The sequence below is a fragment of the Lathyrus oleraceus genome, chromosome 4 (genome assembly GCF_024323335.1).
Source record: "Lathyrus oleraceus cultivar Zhongwan6 chromosome 4, CAAS_Psat_ZW6_1.0, whole genome shotgun sequence".
Taxonomy (NCBI): Eukaryota; Viridiplantae; Streptophyta; class Magnoliopsida; order Fabales; family Fabaceae; genus Lathyrus; species Lathyrus oleraceus.
The window spans coordinates 430,255,835-430,279,521 of record NC_066582.1 but is presented as its reverse complement, the minus strand read 5'-3'; the positions used below and the strand labels follow the sequence as shown (position 1 = coordinate 430,279,521).

Sequence of the window (23,687 nt, the reverse complement as noted above, 5' to 3'; positions counted from 1 at the left end):
AAGTATAAAATCGAAGGGCAATTTAAGAAATTTGTAGATCTTCTGAAATAGTTGAATAACACAATCCCTTTCACATAAGCCATCACACAAATGCCTTCGTATGCTAAATTCCTTAAAGAAATTCTTTCCAACAAGAAAAAGCTCAAGGATAATGAAACTGTGATGCTCACAGCTGAGTGTAACGCTATAATTCAAAATAACATGCCTCCAAAGCTAAAAGATCCAGGTAGTTTTTTCATACTTTGCGTGATAGGAAAATTTGTCATAGACGAAGCACTTTGCAATTTAGGAGTCAGTGTTAGTTTAATGCCCCTTTCCATCTGTGAAAAACTGAAACTAGGAGAAGTAAGACCCACGAGAATGTCTCTCCAACTGACTGACCGTTCTGTTAAGTTCCCCATAAGTATGTTAGAAAACGTTCCCGTTCAAATAGGTCAATTCTACATCCCTACCGACTTTATAATTATGGGCAAAAAGGAGGCTTCCAACATTCCAATCATTTTAGGAAGACCCTTTTTGGCCACAGCTGGCGCCATTATAGACGTGAAGAAAGGAAAACTAACCTTTAAGGTTGGTGAAGAGAAATTTGAATTTATTCTTTCACAACTATTGAAGGCACCGACTATAAATGACTCTTGTTGTTCCTTAGACATCATCGACGAATGTGTAAGAGAAATGGAAATGAAACCACCTAAGTATATTAAAATACTAAAGATTCCAGCACCTCCTATATTTGAAGATGATGAATGGCGAAAGCCATATGTAGATAGGAGCCTAAGTGAATGTCTTGCACTTACTCCAGATCATATGCCCTACCCAAACAAACCCTCTATAGAACTTAAGATATTACCCAAAAATCTGAGGTATGAATTCCTAGACCCAGAGCTCGAACGCCTGGTAATAGTCAACACACGGACTTAGGACAGATAGAAACTGAGAAATTATTACATGTCTCAAGGAAGTACCCTGCAGCTTTAAGCTATAACATCTCAGACCTAAAAGGAATTATCCCCTCTATATGCATGCATCCCATTATGCTAAAGGAGGACCGCCGAACCTCTAGGGAACACCAAAGGAGAGTTAACCCAATTTTGAATGATGTATTCAAGAGAGAGATACAAAAGTTGTTAGAAGTAGAAATTATATACCTGATATCCAACAGTAAATGGGTTAGCCATGTACATGTCGCACCCAAGAAAGGAGGAGTTACTGTTTTCGAAAATGAGAAAGGAGAAGTTGTAACAAAACGTGTTGAAAATGGATGGAGAATGTGAATTGACTACAAAAAATTAAATAAAGTCACTCATAAAGATCATTTCCATCTACCTCTTATCAATCAGATGCTCGAAAGATTGGCTAAACACTCTTATTTATGTTACTTAGACGGATGTTCAAGATTCTTCCAAATTCCAATTCATCCTGATGACCAAGAAAACACTACCTTCACATGTCCTTATGGTGCATACGCCTACTGACGAATGCCGTTTGGATTATGTAACGCTCCCGCAACATTTCAAAGATGCATGATGGCAATCTTTACAAACTGTCTAGACAACATCATGGAAGTATTTATGGATAATTTTTCTGTCTGTGGGAAGAGCTTTGAAGGATGTCTATCGAAACTAGAAATTGTACTTAAGAGATGTGTGAAGGTCAATCTTGTACTAAATTGGGAAAAATGCAATTTCATGGTCCGACAAGGAATCTTGCTTGGACATATAGTATCTGATAAAAGGATTGGATTCAATAAAGCTAAGATAGAATTTATAGAAAACCTTCAACCTCTGAAGACCGTTAGAGAAATACGTAGTTTTTTAGGACACGCCGGTTTTTACCGACAATTCATTAAAGATTTCTCTAAAATAACCAAACCACTAACTTGCCTATTGATGAAAAATGCTGAATTTATCTTTGATGAAAAATGCTTAGAGGCGTTCCTGTTACTAAAAGAAGCCCTAATTATTGCACCTATTATGCAACCGCCCGATTGGACTAGACCCTTTGAAATAATGTGCGACGCTAGCGACTATACCGTAGGAGTAGTTTTCGAACAACGAAAGGATAAGAAGCTTCATGTGATTTACTACGGAAGTAGAACCTTAGATGAAGCACAAATGAACTACGCCACGACAGAAAAGGAAATCCTAGTTGTCGTGTTCGCGCTAGATAAATTTCGTTCTTACTTGGTAGGAGCTAAGATAATTGTCTACACTGACCACACTGCTATTAGGTACCCTTTAAGTAAAAAGGACTCCAAGCCAAGACTCTTTATATGTATATTACTATTGCAAGAATTCGATCTAGAGATCAAAGATAAAAAGGGCACTGAAAATGTCGTAGCTAATCATCTCTCTAGACTTGAGAATATAAAAAAGGAACAAGTGGCCACCAATGATGATTTCCCGTAAGAACGACTTGTGGCCCAATTAGGAAGTAACCCAAACGAAACAACCAAATGCTCTCAAAATAATCCCAAAATCAAAAATAAAGAAGTCATGGAAGAAGTCTTTGTTAAACCCATTGTGTGATGGTATACTGACTTTGTTAACTACCTAGCCGCCGGAGTGCTTCCACCATAATTAACTTACCAACAGAAAAATAAGTTTTTCCATGATTTGAAACATTACCACTGGGATGAGCCCTTTCTTTTCAAGAGAGGCACCGATGGTATTTTCCGTCGATGTGTCCCCGAAGAGGAGGTAATAAATATCATATCTCACTATCATGTTGCACCCTATGGAGGGCATACAAACACATCAAGAACTTGGGAAAAGATCTTACAACCTGGCCTATTTTGACCTAACTTATGGAAATAGGTCCACGCCACGGTTATAAATTACGACTGGTGCCAACACACTGGAAATATCTCTAGACGCAATGAGATGCCACTGAAAGGCATCTTAGAAGTAGAAGTTTTTGACATATATGGTATTAACTTTATGGGCCCTTTTCCATCTTCCTTTGGTAACAAATACATACTCGTTGCAGTTTATTATGTATCAAAATGGACCGAAGTTGTAGCCTCTTCTACAAATGATGCACGAGTCGTAGTTAAACTATTTAAGAATACTATTTTTCCTAGATTCTATGTGCCGAGACTCGTCATTAGTGACGGTGGATCCCACTTTATTTCAAATATCTTTGAAAGACTATTGCTCAAGTACAGAGTCTGACACCGAGTAGCAACACCCTACCACTCTCAAACGAGTGGACATGTTAAAATTTCCAATAGGGAAATTAAGAAAATTTTAGAGAAAATTATTGCAATCTATAGGAAGGATTGGCCTTTCAAACTTCATGAGGCTCTGTGGGCTTATAGAACAGCCTATAAAACACCAATAGGGACCACTCCATTTAAACTAGTTTATGGTAAATCCTGTCACCTGCCTGTTGAATTAGAACATAAAGCTTATTGGGCCATTAAGACCTTAAATATAAATTATACAGCCGCAGGAGAACAACGAATTCTCGACATCCATAAACTAGAAGAACTTAGGTTAAATGCCTATGAAAGTGCTCGTATTTATAATAAAATGACTAAACAGTGGCATGATAAACGCATAACAATATGAGAGTTTAATGAAGGTGATGTGGTACTTATCTTAAACTCTCAACTAAAACTTTTTTCAAGAAAACTTCGTTCTAGATGGTTTGGACCTTTTGAAGTTACAAAAGTATTCCAAAGCAGAGCTGTTGAAATAAAGAGTAAATTGAAAGAGACATTCGTTGTGATCGGGCTCCGACTTAAGCATTATCACTGTGTAGAAAACAAAGATTCCTACACCAATTATAAATTAAAAGAGTTTCCCTCTCTTTCACATGCATAATTTCACTACACAGTGTCGAGCTACCGACATTAAACGAAGTGTTGTATGGGAGGCAACCCACATTTTTCTCCATTATTTATTGAAATTTTCATTTTTCTACTAATTGCTATTTTTGTTATTTTATGCTTTTCATTTATAGCTCGACCAAATTTCTCTATTCATTTTATTTACAACATCACTTTTAAATGCCTCAAAAATTAATTTTTATATGTCCTAGGCCAATGGCGTTCGCCAAAAGGCTCATGGCATTCGCCATGAGCATCAATTGAAAAAAGCGCATTATAAAGTTAATGGCGTTCGCCATTAGCCTAATGGCATTCGCCATTTACAGTAACTTCCAGTAGCATGATTTAAATACCTTTGGCACGATTTTTCAAACCTTTCACCTTCCAAAATCCATTATTCCCCATGACTCTCTTAACTTTATTTTCCACTACCCCATAACTTTCAAATCCATCCATATACTACATTATTCCTCTTAAAAATCCCTCATTCTCAACTAAATTTTCTCTCACTCCCTTTCCATCCCTCTCGTCTATGTATCTGATTTCCTTCCATTTTCTTTCCATCATGCCTCCAAGAGCAGTGAGACCAAGAGAAATAGACGACATGGGAATCGTTTTTGGAGAAGGTATTGATGGCGAGGTGCAAAGAACAAAGTATGCGAATCTATTCAACCGTGAAGTTACGCCGACAAGGTATGCTAATGAATTCATTCTGCATAACTTAGGCTTGATAGGTAGTGTTAACTGGATGCTAGGGAACCTCGGAATGTCACATTTTTGCACTTTAACTAGTCATACCTACGTTAGGCTTACTTATGAGTTTTTGAGTTAATTCAGTTACCAAAAGCTGGTAGACTGTCAACGCACCACATGCACTGTTAGGTTTATGATGTTCAATAGAGATTATGAGTTTAGCCAGAACCATCTTACCGACTTGCTACAATTCCCGCATCTGGATGGTTTGGCATGTGAAGGACCCTTAGATTGGGACTAGGCGGTATATGTTTTCCTCTTTTGGAGAAGTCTCACTAGTGAGGCCATCGATGATTGGGAAGGCCTAAAGTCCACCTCCATCCATAACCTGGCCATTCGTTACGTGCACCGTATTCTAGCTTGCACCCTTTTTGGTCGGGTGAACAACGAAAAGGTAAATTCAAAAGAGCTATACTTTTTGCATTGTGCACTCACGCAGACACTATTCAATCCGCATGATGCCCCTGAGCCTCCCACACACCACACACGATACCATTAATATTTTTGAAAGTACGTCCTCCATACACCAATCCCGCGATGGGAATGACTACACCTCTATCATGACCGCACTAGACGATGTCCTTGACAAGCTACGACACCTTAACACCTTAGATGCCTAATCGGTCACCAATTCTACTAGTTTTCTGACACTCATTCGACATTAATTCATGAAGTCGGTAACACTTTATTTTACCTTTTTGTACTATTTTATCAAGTAAATTAGATGTTCGCATTTCCATTCTCGTTTGGTTATTATCTTTGGTTTTCGTTAATATACTACATTTTATGCTTTATTTTGGTAGTTCTGTTGGTTTTCAGGTGCAAGCAAGAACGCCCAAAGACTCTCCAAGGGAATCGAGCGTTCCGGGCTCACAGGGAAGAATTTTTGAAGTTATAGTAGCCCTGACATGGCCCGTGTCAGGGGGAGGAGAAAAGAGGATGAAAAGAGGAAAAAAAGTAGGCTGGCACGGGTGCCCGTGTCAGCAAGCCTGGCATGGGCGTGTTGGGAAATCAGCAGTAGTAAGCCTACACGGCCGGTCGTGTTGCCTGACACGGCCAGTGTTGGCTTGGACGCCTCATGTTCTAATTTTACCGGATTTTTCGAATTGCTGGCCCCGGAGGGAATTTTGGGTATTTTCCACATCGATTAATTGATCAATGACTATTTAGGGTACTTTTGGAGAAGGAGAACAAGACATTTTTGCATGACAAAGAATTGGCACGATTGAAATTGGGACGATCAAGAGTTTCGTAGAACGTAGGTCCTTCAACAGCTAATGTTATTGAAGATCAATAGAATCCCATTATTCTTGTAATGTCTAATTTAAGTGTTGTATTTTCTTTGAATAATATGAGCGGCTAAATCCCCCAATTCCAAAGGGTATCCCTGATTTGATCGTGTAATGACTCTGAATTCATAATTCCCTCAATTTTATGTTTGTTATTCAATTTATTTGTGCAATGTTTTTAACGCTTTCGTTATCATAAAAATAAGGATTGTTAGATGGGTAACAAGTTGCAGGATTGCAATTGTTAAGGCTTTTGCACAATTAAACTGTAGTAGATATCACCCAGGACTAGGGATACCCTATGGTTACTGGTTATATCTTGTTATTTCAAAAAGCTTGGTTTCATCATAATTCCCTAAGGACTTAGAGATTAGAATGAATGACCAAAGGTTTCCCTCTAAGGTTTTAGGAGGAAACAATTTTAAGATCTGGTAAATGAATATTTGAATTGAATGAGGAGATATACATTCAAGGTCATTGCATGAGATAATCACACACCGTCCTTGGCATAATTTTATTATTTGTGTAAAAGTTATATTTTGCATTCTGTCTAATTCAATTATAGTGTGAATTTATTCCAAACCTTCAAACTGCTGATTTTGTTTAATTGAATCATAATTTAACCTAATATTACTGCAAAATCCTCGAGATCGACATTTGGGAAACGTCCTTATTATTACGACATTGGAAAAATAGTACACTTGTTATTTTCCTTATTAACAGGAATAGCTTATCAGAGATATGCATAGTCAGCAGGTTGACATGATGGCACACATTCAACAGCTGTAAGAGCACTAACATGACTATGCAGGAAGGACCGAGCACAACATGTTGGGCCTGATTGATGAGATGGGAGAATTGTGAGTAGGTGTGGAGGTTTGGTTTGAGTATATGCACCATGTGGGAGTGCCGCCTCCATAGTTTGGTAGAGGTGGACATGGACGAGCACGAGGCCTAGGCCTTCAGTAGCCATCATACAGGTTTTTCATTCCTTTTCCACCTTTTATCAAAACATTGGGAACAATGTTTGGTTTAAGTGTGGGGGAGGAATTTTATCGCTTTCTACTTTACCGATTTCTAGTTTATTTCTTGTTCTTAGAATCTTGCCTATTTTTAGCATTTTGTTGAGTCATTGCATGTGATGTCGAGTCTTTATGCGTGGTTTTCGGTTGTTCATCGCATTTTCCATAAACTTTGACCCCAAAATTTTTTTTTCGGTTCATGGCATGACACTCTGATATTATATAGGTCGTTAGGCTATGCTAGAGAGACTTGGGAAGGTTTCAATAACATCGATACCGTCCTGACACCCTGAACTCCCTTATTTTGTGAATTCAATTTGAGTACTCACTATGCTGAGACCTTAAGCTCAATCTTTAAGTAACTCCCTAGTGGTTTATTTTAGCAGTCAACACCATCCTAAAGCACACACTGAGTAAGAAATTGACGCAAATAAGTGTATGACCTCTGATCTCGAATGAAAAGAAAATAAAGAAAAAGAAAATAAAAGAAAAAATGGATGATAAGATATGTCTCCTCTAAGTTAGGTGATCCTCACCCGATCATTTAGCCAAACGGTGCAAACTCTTTGTCAAACAATGAAAAAGAAAAAAAAAATAAGGTCATTGATCACCAACATATTTACTTACCATGCACGTGCAAGGATAACGGGCTTAATGTGATTGCGCTTGAATGAAATGGAGTAAAAAAGAATAAGGGATCTAGGTTGGGTATAGTGGCATGACTCAAATTCATTCGCATGAGGGGTAGTTTTAGACCGTGAGATGCAGATATATGTCATTACTATATCCTTAGTATTGATATCTAGTACCTATCGATCTCACCATAGCCTAACAATCACGTATGAATAAAGTTTCATTGTACCTTTGTTTCGAGCCAAGCTTATTTTGTTTTATTGTGTTGGTTGATTTCTTGAGGACAAACAATGGTCTAAGTGTGAGAGAGTTTGAAAATGAGAAAATGTATCGTATATTTTGACCCGATTCACATGCTATTTAGTGTTGTTTTTTCATGTTTTAGTACCTTTATGTTGTACTTGGTTTGCATTTCAGGTACTTGTCGATTATAGAGTGTCCACGCGTAAAAACCGGAAAAGGAGCAAGAAAAGGGAGAAAAATGCAAGAAAATCAAGTTTCGGGTGCATGGTGTTCGACATCACCTTATGGCATTAGCCATGCACCTAGATACGTCATCATCCAACTTAAGCTCATGACGTTCGCCATGAGCCTAATGGCGGTCGCCATACATGCGCAATAATAGAATGTGGAGAAAACCAACTTGACTAATTCTTTCCCACTCTCCTACCTTTTTGAACGAAGTTCTACACGTTTGAAAAGGGTTTTAAAACATTGGGACTCTATACAAGGCACTGTTTTAAGAAGTTTTAGACATCCAAGTATTGTGTGGAAGCTCTGTTGTTTTTAGTTTTACGCATATATTACATTCAAAGTGATAACCGTTCATGTCGAGAGGTTATCGCAACTTAGTTTAATTTTTTGTACTCTTGGATCACAAGCCCGCCAACACAATTAAAGTAACTTATTTCCATTCATGCTATTTGAAGTTTCTCGCAATTTAATTCAAGTTTTGAGGTTTTTACGTTATTGCTTTATATTTCAGTTTATCGCACTTTAATTCGATTACCATGTTGACTTTAATTTCAATTAACATGTTTAGTTTGTTTGAGTTTAATTCCATGTCTAGCTAAACGTCTTTGAGTCCGTTATGTGAGGCCGTCGTTCCGACGAGATTCGGTAATGAATTCGGCGTAGACTTTTCTTAAACTATTTTTCTAGCTTTAGTTTCCAAGTCTAATTTAAACGTTTTTGCACGAGAGTGAAAGACAATTAAGGTTGGAGTCGATAGCGCGAGAGTGTGAGAGTTGAACCGGATAATGGAAACTAGGCATTAATCCTAAATACAGCGAGAGCGCTTTAGGCATCAATCATGACTTATTTAGTTTTCAAACAATGCTTCTTAATTGAAATGGGCGAGCGGGAGCAAAATCTCATGGTTATGGGGTGTAACTTTAATCAATAGCGTGAGAGTGTGAGTTCGAGTTTTTAAACTTATTTTTCCTACTGAAAGAATTTTAACATAAAACAAACGCCAATGAATTACAGAGTCCATGAGGTGCACGAAATCCACATTCCGACCTCCCTTTCTTGATATTTTTCCTAAATCCTATTCCAATTCTAGTTTTTAATTACATCCAAATTAAGTAATCAATAGCTTTAGCTTTACATTGCATCAATTAATAACACTAGATTGATTATTAGTCCTTATGGGTTCATTATCTTTTAAAACTACGCGATAGACTGTATACTTGCAGTTAGATAACTCGATAGACTCATAAAGTAACGACCATTTATTTTAGGTTGCATGGATTGATTCATTTTGAAGCAGAGATTGGTGTATGATATGGTACGGTTGGGGTCAGTGCTAATACCTATATGTTTCAAAGGGTCGGGGAGAAAACCTTTCATCTGATCAAACACTATTTTTGGTTCCATATTTTGCTTCTCCATGGGAGGGAGAAAATAACAAGGAAAGAAAGAATTAATGAGAGATTAGTGATGAATCAGAATAGGAATTAGAAAGTCTAACTCTCACAGACTGTGAAGACAACTTGAGGATTAGACAACACCTAATGAAGGGAAGCACACACAAGGTGGATGAGGATGTGGTAAGTGTTGGGTAATGAGCACGATGGATCATTATATTAGGCTAAAAGCAAACACACAAGTGTAATTTTATACCATAAATCTTAAAATATTGTATACATTGGTCTCATCACTTGTATGTTTAAGATTCATTTTTTCATCTATTATGCATCTTCTTTTATTGCTATTATTATTGATAGTTGTTGTGTTAGTAATTTTTCTATCCGAGTTTAACATAAAAGAAAAAAATGTGATGTTAAGCAATATATATATATATATATATATATATATATATATATATATATATATATATATATATATATATATATATATATATATATATATATATATATATATATTGCTCAACATCATATTTTTTTTTCTTTTATGTTAAACTCAGATATATATACTTAAGATTTATGGTTGATGTGCAAGGTGAACTACATTATATATAGGAGGTGTACACATGTTGGGTTGGATCGGATTTGGCATAATCCGCTATCCAATCCGTTTAAACTTCAATGGGTTGAGTTCTTCGTCCAATCTGGAATTTCATTGTAAAAACCGACTCGAACCAACCCATTCGTGGTTGTGTTTCAAATATTTTTTTTTATGATTCTATTTGTCGGTTTAAAAAAATGTAACACGACTCGTACAATCATTCTCATTTATAACACTCAAATTCGATAAAAACACGTATTATAATATCTATAAAATTTCATCAACACGACATATCACTTAATAATAATATAAATTTTACAAGATATGTTATTTCCATAAAATATATAAGTTGGAAATGATGTAAAAAGAAATAAGAAATAATATTTAATCTTAGAACTATGTAAAATCATTGGTCTAATATTATTATTTGTGGAGAATAATATTATTAGTAAGATATTAATTATATATTGTTATTTAAAATTATAATAAAAATAATAAAAAATTAATAAAGGCACATTAATGAGTTGAGTCAACTAAAACTCGACGTTCGAAGCAAAACTATACGAATTGTTATGGGTTGGGTTGAATATACAATGAATGAGTTCAAATAATTTATGGTTTATTCGGTTTGGATCGGTGAGTTCGTGGATCAACTCGCATCCATGAACACCCCTAATTATATAATTTAAAATTAATGAGTTCTTATTTCCCCAACTCAAAAAGTTGGATAAAGTTGGTCTTAATGTAAAATATTTTAAAAACAACAAAAGAATTATATTATTCAATAAATAATTAGATGTGTTAAAATTAAATGATATCGTATACTTGATTAAAAATACACTACCCAACTTTTTGTGATTGTTAGAGAATTTGTCCCTTTTAAAATGAAATGTGTTAAAATTTTACAATGTTAATATCTTTTAATTTATATGAAGATTTGGTGTCTAATTCTACTTATGTAATTGTTCTAAACTCAAGGTGATGTTTATTGGATTCTTTATGATGTCACATTCCGATTGGTGTGTTTGTGGTATATTCAATTATTTATTCAAAAACAATTATTTATTCATGCATGCATAAAATTCCATAACTCATTATTTGTCATGTAAAATAGAATTGATTATTATGATTATGCATGTGAAGCATTCAAGCAAACCTCAACTGAGGAAGCCTAATCATTGCTATACAGAAAAGTAAAATGTTAAAGTAAGCACTGAGCATAGTCAACTAAATTAAAATGAAGTTTTATGCAAAATTACAAATACAAAAAATTAAACAGTGGCATAGCAATATTACATGAAGTTGGCGGATATATCTGTTTCTTGGCGTAGATTGCAGGCATGCATTGTAAATAATTTGAGTTTGGATGATTTAGTGGCTACTACTGATTAACACGCTTCAATTTGGATTTTACTAAATCTTAACCTTATTCTACCAATACCAAAGAGGAAATTAATCTTGTGTTCATTATTCACTTATTCTTTTTAACTTTTTTAACTTCACCACATTATTCACCTACTACGAAATTATTGTCATTGACCAAATATCTAATAAAAGTGGTCTACGAAGGTGTTGAATATAGCCATATTGTTAAAATTAAAATAATTATATATTTTTGAGTATAATTCATATTATTGAGATAATTATATATTATTAAATATAGCTCTTATGAATAGAGATAATTATTTATTGAAGGTAATTACATATTACGATTTAGAGTATTATTTAGATGGCTTGTAACACATGAAATCCTAACCAATTCATAAGAAAGAAAAAAAAATCTAGTTGTTCTATAGTCGCATAGGTGAACATCATTGGCCAAATCACGTTAACAAAAATCAATTGTGTTGATTGTCTTTTTATTTTTGTTTATTCTTAATCTTTTTTATACATTGTTGTAACAAAATTTCCAAGACCGCTTATATCAACGAACAAGTGTATCTTAAAGGAGTCACACATCTAAGTCAAGCATTACGTTCATCTCAATTGTTGGAATCCATCATACGGTCTCCGTGTTACATTCACAGGGGATGGTTCTAACCAATACGATTTACTTTTAGAAGCTTAAAAGTTCCTTCTCTCTAACTTCATTAATATGGATGTTGGAGTGATAACTTTGTAGGTCTCTCTCTCTAACTTCATTAATATGGATGTTGAAGTGATAACTTTGCAGGTCTCTCTCTCACACACAGACAAAAAAAAACCTTTCTGTTGGTATATCAAGTGTGAGTATGAGTCTCACATCGGATAAAAAAGTAGATGTTTAACACTTTATAAATAAGAAGACTCATAGACCCAATGTCTTAAGATTTTTGGTTAATACGTAGTGTCTTTCTAACTTGCGTGGTTGCTACTAAGCCCGATATGATGATCCTCGAACCCTCTCATAGCCCAACAATGGTATCAAAGTCTGGTTCAACTGGGGCTCTCTGTATCGAAAGTCTTCTTGTCAGGGTGTCAAAGTCTGGTTCAACTGGGAGTCTCTATAGTATAAAAATTAACAAGTTGGTAGAATTTTCATCAACCAAATAAACCTATCCAAGTTGCAAGGAGATCAACTTGCAAGTACATATCAAGTATTAAAAAATTAGACACTTGAAGACATACGTGCACAAATAAAAAATTGATTTAAAAAGGTATATACTATATATTCCTACAATCATATTTTGCTGAATTCCAAAACTTTACACATATAAATACTGCAACATATCTCCAAAGTTTATCAATCCAATAATATAACCTCAACTACCAAAAATCAAACAAATCCAAACCCAAACTTTTCTTACCTAATCAAAAAGCAAAAACAAAAATCATGGCTGGAGCTGAAGCTACTAAATATGCTTCTGCTACAAACAGCATAACAAAATCAAAGAAGCCAAACATGAGAAGATTCATTGGTGTAAGACAAAGGCCATCAGGTAGATGGGTAGCTGAGATCAAAGACTCATCTCAACATGTAAGATTATGGCTTGGAACGTATGACACACCAGAAGAAGCAGCTCGGGCCTACGACGAAGCCGCTCGAGCTTTACGTGGCGAAAATGCTCGAACAAATTTCGCCGCAGCATCAGAAACCACTACACCAGTTAATGATGATCAGGGACTATTACCATCACCACAAACAAATGAAGGAAAAAACAACAGTTTAACTTTTGCTTCACTGAGAGCAAAACTGAGCAAGAATCTTCAAAGTATTATGGCAAGAACTAGCGAACATCATAACAACAGCAACAAGTTTTCAAAGAGTAGAGTGAGTGATCATTTCACCTTTGCTAGCATATTCAACCGTAAGAATAATTACCACCAAATCTCCGCGGTTGATATGAAGAACATTGAAAAAGTGGTCCAGCCTAGCATTATTGTTCCTCCTGTTGAATCTTCAAGTGTTTCTGATTGTAGTTCTGAATGGTTTGGTTTTCAGAATCATGGATTAGACTCTGATGGATCTGATATAGTGGAGAATAACAATAATAATAATAATATTAATAATATTAATAATGTTGGTTTTAATGTTGGTGATCAAGGTTTTTTGGATCAACTCTTGGGGTGGATTGATGATAGTTCTGATATTTGTGAAGGTTCAAGTAGTAAGAGGTTTAAGGTATCTTCTTCTGTTCTTGTGCCTCCAACTTTCTCTAGCTCTCCCTATGATTGTGGTTCACCTTATAGTGGTTATGCCTCTCCTTATAATAGTTGTGGCTCTCCTTGCAATGGATATGCATCTCCTTATTATGGTAACAAGAAGTAAAATTTGAAATAACATTTAGCTCATGTTTAGATTGACGGTGAATATGACAGAATTACACTGGAACACGGTGATTCCGGCAAAAACTACGGTGTCACTGTGATTTTGTTAAAATTCATTGCAATCCAAACATGGAAGTAGTGATAGTCATGGTGGTGTTTGGCTTATTTTGATTGATGCCTGCTAAAAATTTGTTATGAGCATCTTTTCAAAAAAGTTAATCAAAAGTAGAAACTCTCTATGTTATGATGAAGAGTTGAAGACTAAGGTCTTATAGCATGTATATGTACATATAGAACAGAACTTATGTTTTATATAAGAAAAGTGTTTTAGTTTAATTATGTCAAAGGATATGAAATTAATGATATATGAAAGTTTGGTTGAAAAATGAATTTTCTTTTCAAGTTAATTTTATATGTAATGTCTTGGATTAATTTGAGTTGGTCGAAATAAGTAGCAAAATATCCATTTATTAAACGTGGAGTGGAAATTTGTATCTATAGGTAGTTGGAGAGAATAATATGTGCGGCTAGGTAGGTGCACCTATATATGGAAAAAATGTTATTGTGGAATAATATAAAAAAAGGTGTATGAGTTAAATATGATGAGATATGGGATAGATTTTGAGAAATGAGAAGTGTGTCATGGTGATATTTTTATATTGTCATGGAAAAAATATAAGTTAATGATACAATTGAAGTTTTCCGATAATTTTTTAAATTAATTTTTGAGATTTTATGAAATCAAATTGTTGGTATAAACAATAAAAAAAAATAGGTATTATTTCTAACACAATCTTACAAATAAATCGTAAAGAATTTATTTTAACAGTTTTATCAATTCTTATATCTTTCGTCTAACAAAAAATTTCAGCATGATATTTTTGACCGCTCATTTGAAGGAGGAGTAATGATCTTCTTTGACCATTTAATTTGAACGATTTTGATTCATTTATGAAGAATGTGCCTAAATCTTTTCTTACTTTATTAGAATGGCTTATTTGAAGGAGGAGGGATGGACTTCTTTCCCATTTAACTTGGATGATTTTGATCCGGTTATAAGGAATGTGTCTAATTCCTTTATAACTTTAGTAGAATTTCAATGAATGTCACTCATCACTTTTTTTCTATCTACAGAGTTGTGAATATTTAAAAACATTTTAAACTTAATTAATTTTGATTATTGATCTAACTTTATTGATTGTCTCTAATTATTAAATATCCAAAAGTTATTAACATAGAAATTTTATTTAGACTTGTGACCTTATTTTAAAATTTTAAAATATTTTCAAGTGTGTTGAGCCTAGACATTTAAATATTTTGTTGTGTGATATTTCATAAATATTTTCACAACTTCAGAGCTTACACTAATTCTTAACAACATTTGATTTATACTTATATTGAGGCACTTTGGTACTTAGAACTTCTTCTCAATTAAAAAAATATATATTTTGTTTTAGTAAGAGTTTTAAGTTGCTCATGAAATAATTTTTTTTTCGTTTTAATTCTCATCATTCACATAAATTTAAATATGAAATTTAATTGAAAATGCAAAATACAAATAAAAAATATTATATATAAAAGAAAAATGAATACTCTTATAAAAATAAAAAATAAAATAAAAAATGCTTAAATCTATAATTGTTTGGACTAATTCAAGAATTTCGTCAAGTAAATAAAGTAAATAAAAAGAAAAGTGAATACTTAAAAGATAGTTTGCCTAAACTCAAGTAATAGAATTGTATTATTTAAAAATATATCACCTTGATTTATTACAACCCCGAAAGACCCTTATTTATTGTATAGATTTTTTTTTCAAATTTATGGTAGATTAATATAGGATTCTAGGATTGAATAATTTGATAGATCTGATAAAAACATTGAAAGATTTTTTGTGAAATCATGTGCAAAGAAAAACTAGATTTGAAGAAAAGTGTAAAGACACTAAAAGAAAGTTCTTATTTATTATTGGCAATAACTTATGACATGAGATATTGTTTTTAATAAGTTGTTGTTGATCAAAAAGACATGTGGACATGAATTTCTTGTGGAGTATATGTAAATGAAAGAAAATAAGAATTGATATGTCATGGATTTTGTTACTTTTTTTATAAGCAAATATGAATGGATAGAGCACAAGTGGTACTCAAACCCAACAACACAAAATAGGAATTACAAGTTTATGAAGTCTTAAGTACTTACACATCAATCATAATAGTCAAACCTCACCATAAAGCTAACCAAAACCAAGACAAAAGTTTTATATTGAAAATAACATCATCAATTGAGGTAATAACATAGTTGAACATAATTGCATTCCTCGTCAACCATAAACTCCAAACTATGGCCATTCATATCAAACTCGTCTTCGACCTCTTCATCTTCCTTCTCCCAGCCACACGAAAACCAAAGTAATTTTGGATATATTCATCGAAATCCACCTCCTCCATATCCAACCAAATGAAAACTTCCTCCCAAACTTTCTTACTAACTCTACAACCAAAAAACAAGTGAGAAAGAGATTCATTTCCCTTAAAACAACACACACAAACCTTTTCATGACTATTATGAATCATTCCTCTCTTCGCAAGTTGCTCTCTTGTTGGAATTCTACCCAATAAAACTTTTCAGACAAAAAGTTTGATTTTTGATGGAACTTTTGTTATCCAAACCTGTTTCAAAGCTATCATCATCTCTTATTCGTACTTGACCTCTTCATCCATAAAATTCAACTTTAAATAACAACTCTTAACGGAGAAAACACCATCAATATTATTTCCCCAACGAGTAAACATCACCAGAACCTAGAGACAACAAAATACCTTTCAAAATTTCCGTCAATTCTGCACTTTGTTCCGCCACATATGCATTGTCATCACTTGTTTTAAAGTTGAAATGCCACTTCCAACTTCCATTGACCCAAGCTCTGACATCAGCTAACACTTCATCTTTGTTCGTACACACCTGAAACAAATAAAAAATTAAACCTCAAAGGAATACAACCTAACCACCTATCATTCCAAAACAAAATCCTATTTCCAACCTCGACTTTGATCGAAATGTTCTCCACAAACCACTTTTTTCTCAACAGAAAATTACTTCCCCATAAATGAATATCTTTCCACCAATTTGAGAAGTTTTTAGTACCTCTCGGAGCTTCCCCTTCCATGACTTGATGTTGTAAATTAATGTACCTCGTTGAGAGAAGATCCCTCTTAATGGTACCATCTTCTTGCAAAAACCTCCATTTCCATTTATAGAGAAGAGATTCATTGAAGACTCGAAGTTTCTAACCCTTAATCATCCTTCTTCTTTTGATTTGAAAATATTATTCCATTGTATCAAATTAATTCGTTTCTTCTCTTCAGAACTGTGCCACAAGAATCTGCTTTGGATTTGATTTATCTCTTTGATTATCTTTTTTGGAGCTTTGTAGAACGACGCGAGAAACACAGGAAGATTAGAAAGCACTTAATTCAAAAGAATAGCTCTTCCTCCAAATTGTGAGACTTTTACACTTCCAAACCATCAACTTCCTCTTTAATTTATTAATTAAAGGCTTTTACATCTTCTGGGATTACATCCTAAAAGAATGCCCAAAAACTTGAACGAGACATCATAGATATTACAAGATAAAAAGTGAGATCTAACCTTCATAAATGCCTCCTTAATGTGAACTCCATACAACTTACTTTTGAAGAAATTTACTTTTAACATTGACACCATTTTGAAAACCCTAAAATCCTCCTTTACACTCCACAAATTCTTCCAACTGCCTCTCCCTAGGATGATTGTGTCATCTGCAAACTGAAGGATCATGTGTTTAGTGTTTTTATCGATCCGGAAGCCTTCAAACTTGCATAAACTTACAGCCTTGTTAATTAGACAGGCTAATCTTTCATATGCTAAAGCAGATAGAAACGGGGATATAGGATCCCCTTGCCTCAATCCATGCTCAACCTTGAAATCGTCCTTTGGGCTTCTTCTAACCAAAACAGGCATGCTACTACTGAATATGTTCGCTTCCATTCACTTCAACCACTTTGTCCCATAACCAATGCTCCTTAAAAAAATATGAGATAATTCCAATTCACACAATCTTAGGCTTGTTCAAAGTTGACTTTTAGCAACAAACACTCATTCATATTCTTTTTTTCTAAATCCAAGATCCCATTAAGAACAAGAACACCATTTATCAACTTTCTTCCTGGAACAAAGGTTGTTTCAGACCGTGAAACAGCCTTAGAAAGAACCCTTTTTAATCTGGCTGCAAGCACTTTTGACAGGATTTTGTGAAGACACCCCACTAAGCATATAAGCATGTAGTCTCCCAACTTTTGAGAATGTAGGACCTTTCGGACGAGCGCAATAAAAGAGGTTGTTATCCCTTTGGGTAACTTAGCATGCATGTGAAACTCATTCATAAACTTAACGAAATCAGCTTACAACAAACTCCATAATTTTTGAATGAATTCAAAATTTAAACCATTTGACCCAGGGCTTTTAGAACCATGATTATTCCAAACATCTCTCCTGGTCTCTTCGAGTGAAAATGGACCTTCGAGCTTTAAGTTCTCTTCTAGAGATAACTTTCTAAATAAGGAACCATCCATAACAAGTCTGCACCCACCATGTTCTGAGAACCTTTCTTCAAATTTTATTTTCACCTCATCCTTCATGCCTTTTACATCCTCAATCCTACACCTATTCCTTAGTAACCAAAATGATTGAATTACTCTTTCTTCTCTCCTTCAACTTCGCATGAGAAAATATGGTGTTTAAATCCCCCTCATTTAACTAAGTTATCTTTGACTTTTGATGAATGACGATTTCCTTCAATTTAAGGTCTCTCCAGAGGTCAGAAGATAAATTATTCCTTCTAACCACCAACTCCTCCTTAGATGATGGGCCAACAATGTATAACAGTTCATCAATCTCATTGAACTCTTTAACTACTAACTCGATCCTTAAATCCATCCAACCAAACACCCAAACATTCCAAACTTTAAGCTTTTGACGCAATAGTTGTAATTTTTCTTTAAGCATATATGCATACATTCCTTCCACTTATAACGAGTTCCCCACCTCCACCACAAAACTCTTGAAGTCTTTATGCTCAAACTATCAGCTTAAAACTCTAAACAACTTTGGGATCTAGTTTAATTAATTGGTTCTGATCCACACCGGTGCACGATCAAATATGTCTTTATCGCCAATCTCCTGCCCTACCACTTTCCAACCAGCCACAAACTCTTCGAAATCAAGAACCTATCAAGCATACTTCTAGCAGTTCTCTCACTATTAGACCAAGTAAAGAAATTTCCTAAAGTTAGGATATCAATAAGCTCTATAGCCTCGATGAACTTATTGAAGTCATCAATCTCTTTCTGGTTACACTAATTAATTGTATCCCTCATATCCTTCTTGTTAGATAAAGGTGTTATAAACACAAGGAAATGGGGTTTGAATTAGGTTTGTTGATTTAAAAACTTTTTCCACCCAATATATCAAACAACAAAGATAATGATAAATATAATAACACATGTATTTTTATCCTGGTTCATTGTTAACTAAGCTACGTCCAGTCCACCCGCCTAAGTGATTTTGCCTTCTCAAAAAGGACTTAATCCAATAATCAATTTGATTACAATAAACTCAAAGACTCACATTCTAAGACTTCTTGAGAAATTTTGACTATACCATGTCATGCCCTCAAATTTACCCTACCTCCACATCACCCTCTTGAACCCTAATTCATGAGCATACATCTCATACATGTCATCTCATATGCATTTATACTTAATGATCCATAATAATCCACAAACTCAAGGCATATGATTCATCTATGAAGCCTTAAGACCCTTTGCCCATGTTAAGGTGTGCCCAAACCACCTTAACTATAATCTTTATCCTCAAGAATACAACAAAGCTTGGAGGATCATTCAAGACATCTCACTCACTCTCCAAAACCATAATTGGATGGTGAGTCCCCATTGAAGACTCATAGAGATTCATTTGGTCACCCAAGGACCTCAGTTATAACCCTTGACCCTCATTTGGTTTGTACAAGTCATGGTTCACCATGAATCTTAACCATGTCATTGGGGACCCCTAAAATCCAAATTTGGTTCATGCCCCAAACCTTTGAAACTTCTCAATGTATCCCTTGCATCACCAAACCCTAAATTCTCTGACCATTGTTCTTGATGAAACTTGTGATTCAAGAAACTCTAGTTTCAGCATCCTTTGATCATTTACCTTGCTTCATTTTGATCATCCTATCATACCACCATTCATTAAACATCAAATTAAGTCATTTTCAACCATAATTCACCATTCAAACACTCATTCAATTCATATTACAAGTACTTAGTTTGGTCATGGTTTTTGACTTTTCAAGATATTTGGTTCACCCATGAACTTGACCTAACATCCCTCCACAAATACCCAAGCCTCATTTTACATCATGATATAATCATAAGAGCTTAAAACATCTATCATTGAACCATAAAAATCAAAAAATCAAAAAATCAAAAAATCACATTTTTAGGTCATGTTGGTTGGTCACTTTTTGGCAAGAATGGCCTATGGCAAGTTCCAAAGTCTGCAACTTTATCATATTACAAGCTTTTTAAGTTCCACTTAGAGCAAAATTTCCTAATTTAGTCCCTATCCAACTTTGTTTAAAGTTCCAAGACCTAATTCATTGAGAAAGGACCTCAATTTTTGCATTGGCCAGGTTGGTCCAACATGCCTACCATGCCCTAAAAGATGACCAAGACCGCTACTTTACCATATTTCCATTTCCAAACCACAACTCCTTTTGACCTGGTACTTTTTTCATATAGTTAAGGACATGGAAAGGAACATTTGGCACAAATTTCATGCAAAATGCACGTGCCAATTTCATTTGGCCTTGGTTCAAAGATTGGAAATCACCATGATGCACAAACCAGACCAGAACCAGCCATAATTTGCATTTTGGTTGACCAAGCTCCTAAACCACATGGATTTGATCCCTTTTGATCTCTAACACATTGCATAACATATTTAGGTATGTTTGCAAGTCAACTTGGATGCAAGAGGGTTACGAGCCAAGGAACCCGAGCCATGTGCAAAAAGTTGAAAATTCCCAAAATGGCTAAGAACAAAAGCCACCACAGCTCTGATCCAACCATCCTTGTCCCTCCTTTTTGGTTCTAAAGTGAAAACAAACTGAGTTGAGGGGAAAACCAGGTTAGAAGCTCAACCACAATTCCTCCACAAGTCACACTTAAGCATGCTTCGGGCCATCACACTTTTCTGATCAAATCACTTCATTCTCCCTCCAAAACCATTCCATCACCTTCCCTATGAATAGGCGAAGTGTCTCACTCAAAAACTAAGCTTAGAAAGCCAGAAAACCTTTGTTGCAAAATCAATTTTCTCACCCATGAACAGAGTTACCATTTTTTAGATTCAAAGCATTTCAATTCCAAATAAGCCCCTAGAATCCATCCTTGAACATCACTGAAACTTTTATAAACACTAACTCACATTCCCAACACCTCACATGAGTTGCACCAAGTCATCTAAGCACCACTCTGAAACTGATTCCAATAAGGTATTTCCACTCAAACAAGTTACCATTCAACTCGAAACCACTCACTGATCATTAACCCCATGCTTTGAGTTATGATTAACCATTATCCATTATTTAATTTTTAATTTAGGTCAACTTGTTCTTATGAGTTTTTGGTAAAATACTCCACACTCAGAGCTAATCAATGGCTCATGAGTCTGGAGGTTGATTTGTTTTTATGAATAGGAAATGTTTCCATGATCAAATCCAATGAAAAACTTGTGTTTGGAGGTTTTGATTATGAGGTGTCTCGAGGAAGAAGACGAAGTTGAACGCATGTTTCAAATTTGAATATATTTGTTGGCTTGTTCCTATTGGTCAGCTAGCGTGCATCATATTTTCTTTATTATTTATTTTATTTTATTATGTGAGTGTGTTTCAAAATCACCAAAGGGCGCTTGGCCCAATGGGAGAGGGGGTTGATCCCCTATATTATGTCCCTTTTTTATTCTTTTCACTTCTATTTTATTTTCCACCTTATTTATTTCCCATTTAATTTTATTTTTTACTCCACTTATTTTTGTTATTCTTAAAATATTCCCAACATAGACTCTTGTTTTTTTTGTCTCTATTATTTTATTATGCTTTATTTCAGGCTGTTTGAGTAATTTTCCATTGACTTATGAGGTCTTGAACTTAGTGGCTAATGAAGTCTATAGTTGTCATGATATTGGATTGATTAGGGTTGCTTGAACCTTCTATATTTCAAACCTACTAATGAATGATCAAGAGGTCATTCATGGTACTTTGAAACGTGGATATGTTGCCTCTACATCAACCAACTTGAGTCATTTGACATGTAGATGAAGCCTTGTTTATGTACATATTAACTTGTGGTTCCTTTTGTTCCATTTTGTTTCCATTGTTATACTAACCCACTAACCCTTATTGTTAACTTGTTTATGTTGCATATTGATCCTTATAACTTGTCTAACTTAATCATTTAATCAAAACATTAACTTTTAACCTTTAAGTTTGTATAGTCTTACTTTTGTCAATATATTGATAGATGGACTTGGGATTTGCATAACTTTAACTTTTACAAACCCATTATAAGTTGATCATTGATCATCTTCAATACTTTGCATCAGTGATAAGTTATCCCCTATTGCGCCATGTTTTGAATCTTTTGACCTAAGGATAAATAATCCTTAATTGTTGATCTTGTTCATAATACTAACTTCACTTAACTTTACTAACTTTGATTACCACTTGTAGCAGTAAATTCATGACCATCAAGTTATGGATAAACTTGACGTCAATAAAACCAGAGTCGCAACCGCGCTTTTATTATTTCCAAAGGAAAATGGCAAAAGTACAAACAAAACCCAAAGATAAGAAGTTTTCAAATCAAAACTAATAAAATGTCATAGATTACAGGTAAGGGGGTTGGTTACACAGAGGGAATGTATCAGCACCCAAAGTGTCTTAAGTACTCCTAGGGAGCCCTTTTTGTGTGCAAGTGTTTTGGTCAAAATGATGTTTGATAAAAATATAGAGTGAGGGGATGAGAAAAGAATGCATTAATTATATTTTTATGTTTGACAAGACATTTGGTCTTATTGTTGTACCCTAAAATTTTCCCTTCCTTTTTGTTTTTCATCTAACCTTTAACTAGAGACACATTCATGTCTCATTCATACCCATCATTCATTCATGGATAACATGTGTTGACAAGTATCATAAATTCAAGGGTTGTGGTTGATAAAACCATGATTTTGGCTTGAAGATTATGGTATTGCTCATCATGTGGGTTGCAACCCTAACTCTTGATCTTGAGGGATCTTGTTGCTTGGCTTCTGTGCATGAACTAGACTTATAAACCCTAATTGTGGGCCCATGATTTAAGATATTACTTGTGGAGCTCCATGACTGGTTTGAAACCCTATTGGTTGATCCTTGGACTGGGTAGTCACCCAAACCCTAGTCATTGATCTTGGAAGGTCATGAGTCATGTGGTTTTCATTGAGGGAGTGGGAACCCTGGATGATGGTTGTGGCACTATCATCCATTTGTGTGTACGTTCAAGTTTGAGGATTCATCTTATTCATCTTGTCCATTATGGATGATTCGTTTACTTGGTCAAAATTCAGGATCCTAGTTGCTTGATTAAAAGTCCATTCAAGGCTCTGCATGTTCAAGACCTCTTGTTTGATTGATGTCCATATGGTTTGATTCATAGAAGGACCTGAGTCATCTGGTTCAAGATATTATGGTCCATGTCCAATTGTCCATAAGAAAATACATTTTTTACCTAAGTTGACTTTTGGTCAACTGTTGACTTTTCGATTAACTAGTTGACCAAAGTCAACCGACCATTCTTT

At 34.6% G+C, this 23,687-nt stretch overlaps 2 protein-coding genes across 2 annotated transcripts; both read left to right on the top strand.

Annotated features, from left to right (window-relative positions):
• The first annotated feature begins 90 nt into the window (after positions 1–90).
• On the top strand, positions 91–3,572 carry LOC127137824 (uncharacterized). Its single transcript, XM_051064249.1, has 3 exons — positions 91–863; positions 2,231–2,404; positions 3,275–3,572. The coding sequence occupies exons 1-3, from the start codon at positions 91–93 to the stop codon at positions 3,570–3,572; spliced, it is 1,245 nt and encodes a 414-aa protein (XP_050920206.1).
• Positions 3,573–12,753: 9,181 nt separating this feature from the next.
• On the top strand, positions 12,754–13,746 carry LOC127135625 (ethylene-responsive transcription factor ABR1-like). The gene has a single exon (XM_051062288.1). It carries the CDS (start codon positions 12,811–12,813, stop codon positions 13,744–13,746), a length of 936 nt encoding a protein of 311 aa, XP_050918245.1. The 5' UTR covers positions 12,754–12,810.
• The last annotated feature ends 9,941 nt before the right edge of the window (positions 13,747–23,687 follow it).

What these genes read in the sequence shown, in the direction of transcription:
- LOC127137824 (XM_051064249.1), top strand. Translation starts at nt 91, where the DNA reads ATGCCTTCGTATGCTAAATTCCTTAAAGAAATTCTTTCCAACAAGAAA. An exon ending in ATATTACCCAAAAATCTGAG is followed by an intron (nt 864 to 2,230) that starts GTATGAATTCCT and finishes CACTGCTATTAG; the next exon opens with GTACCCTTTAAGTAAAAAGG. An exon ending in GCCACCAATGATGATTTCCC is followed by an intron (nt 2,405 to 3,274) that starts GTAAGAACGACT and finishes TGCAATCTATAG; the next exon opens with GAAGGATTGGCCTTTCAAAC.
- LOC127135625 (XM_051062288.1), top strand. Translation starts at nt 12,811, where the DNA reads ATGGCTGGAGCTGAAGCTACTAAATATGCTTCTGCTACAAACAGCATA.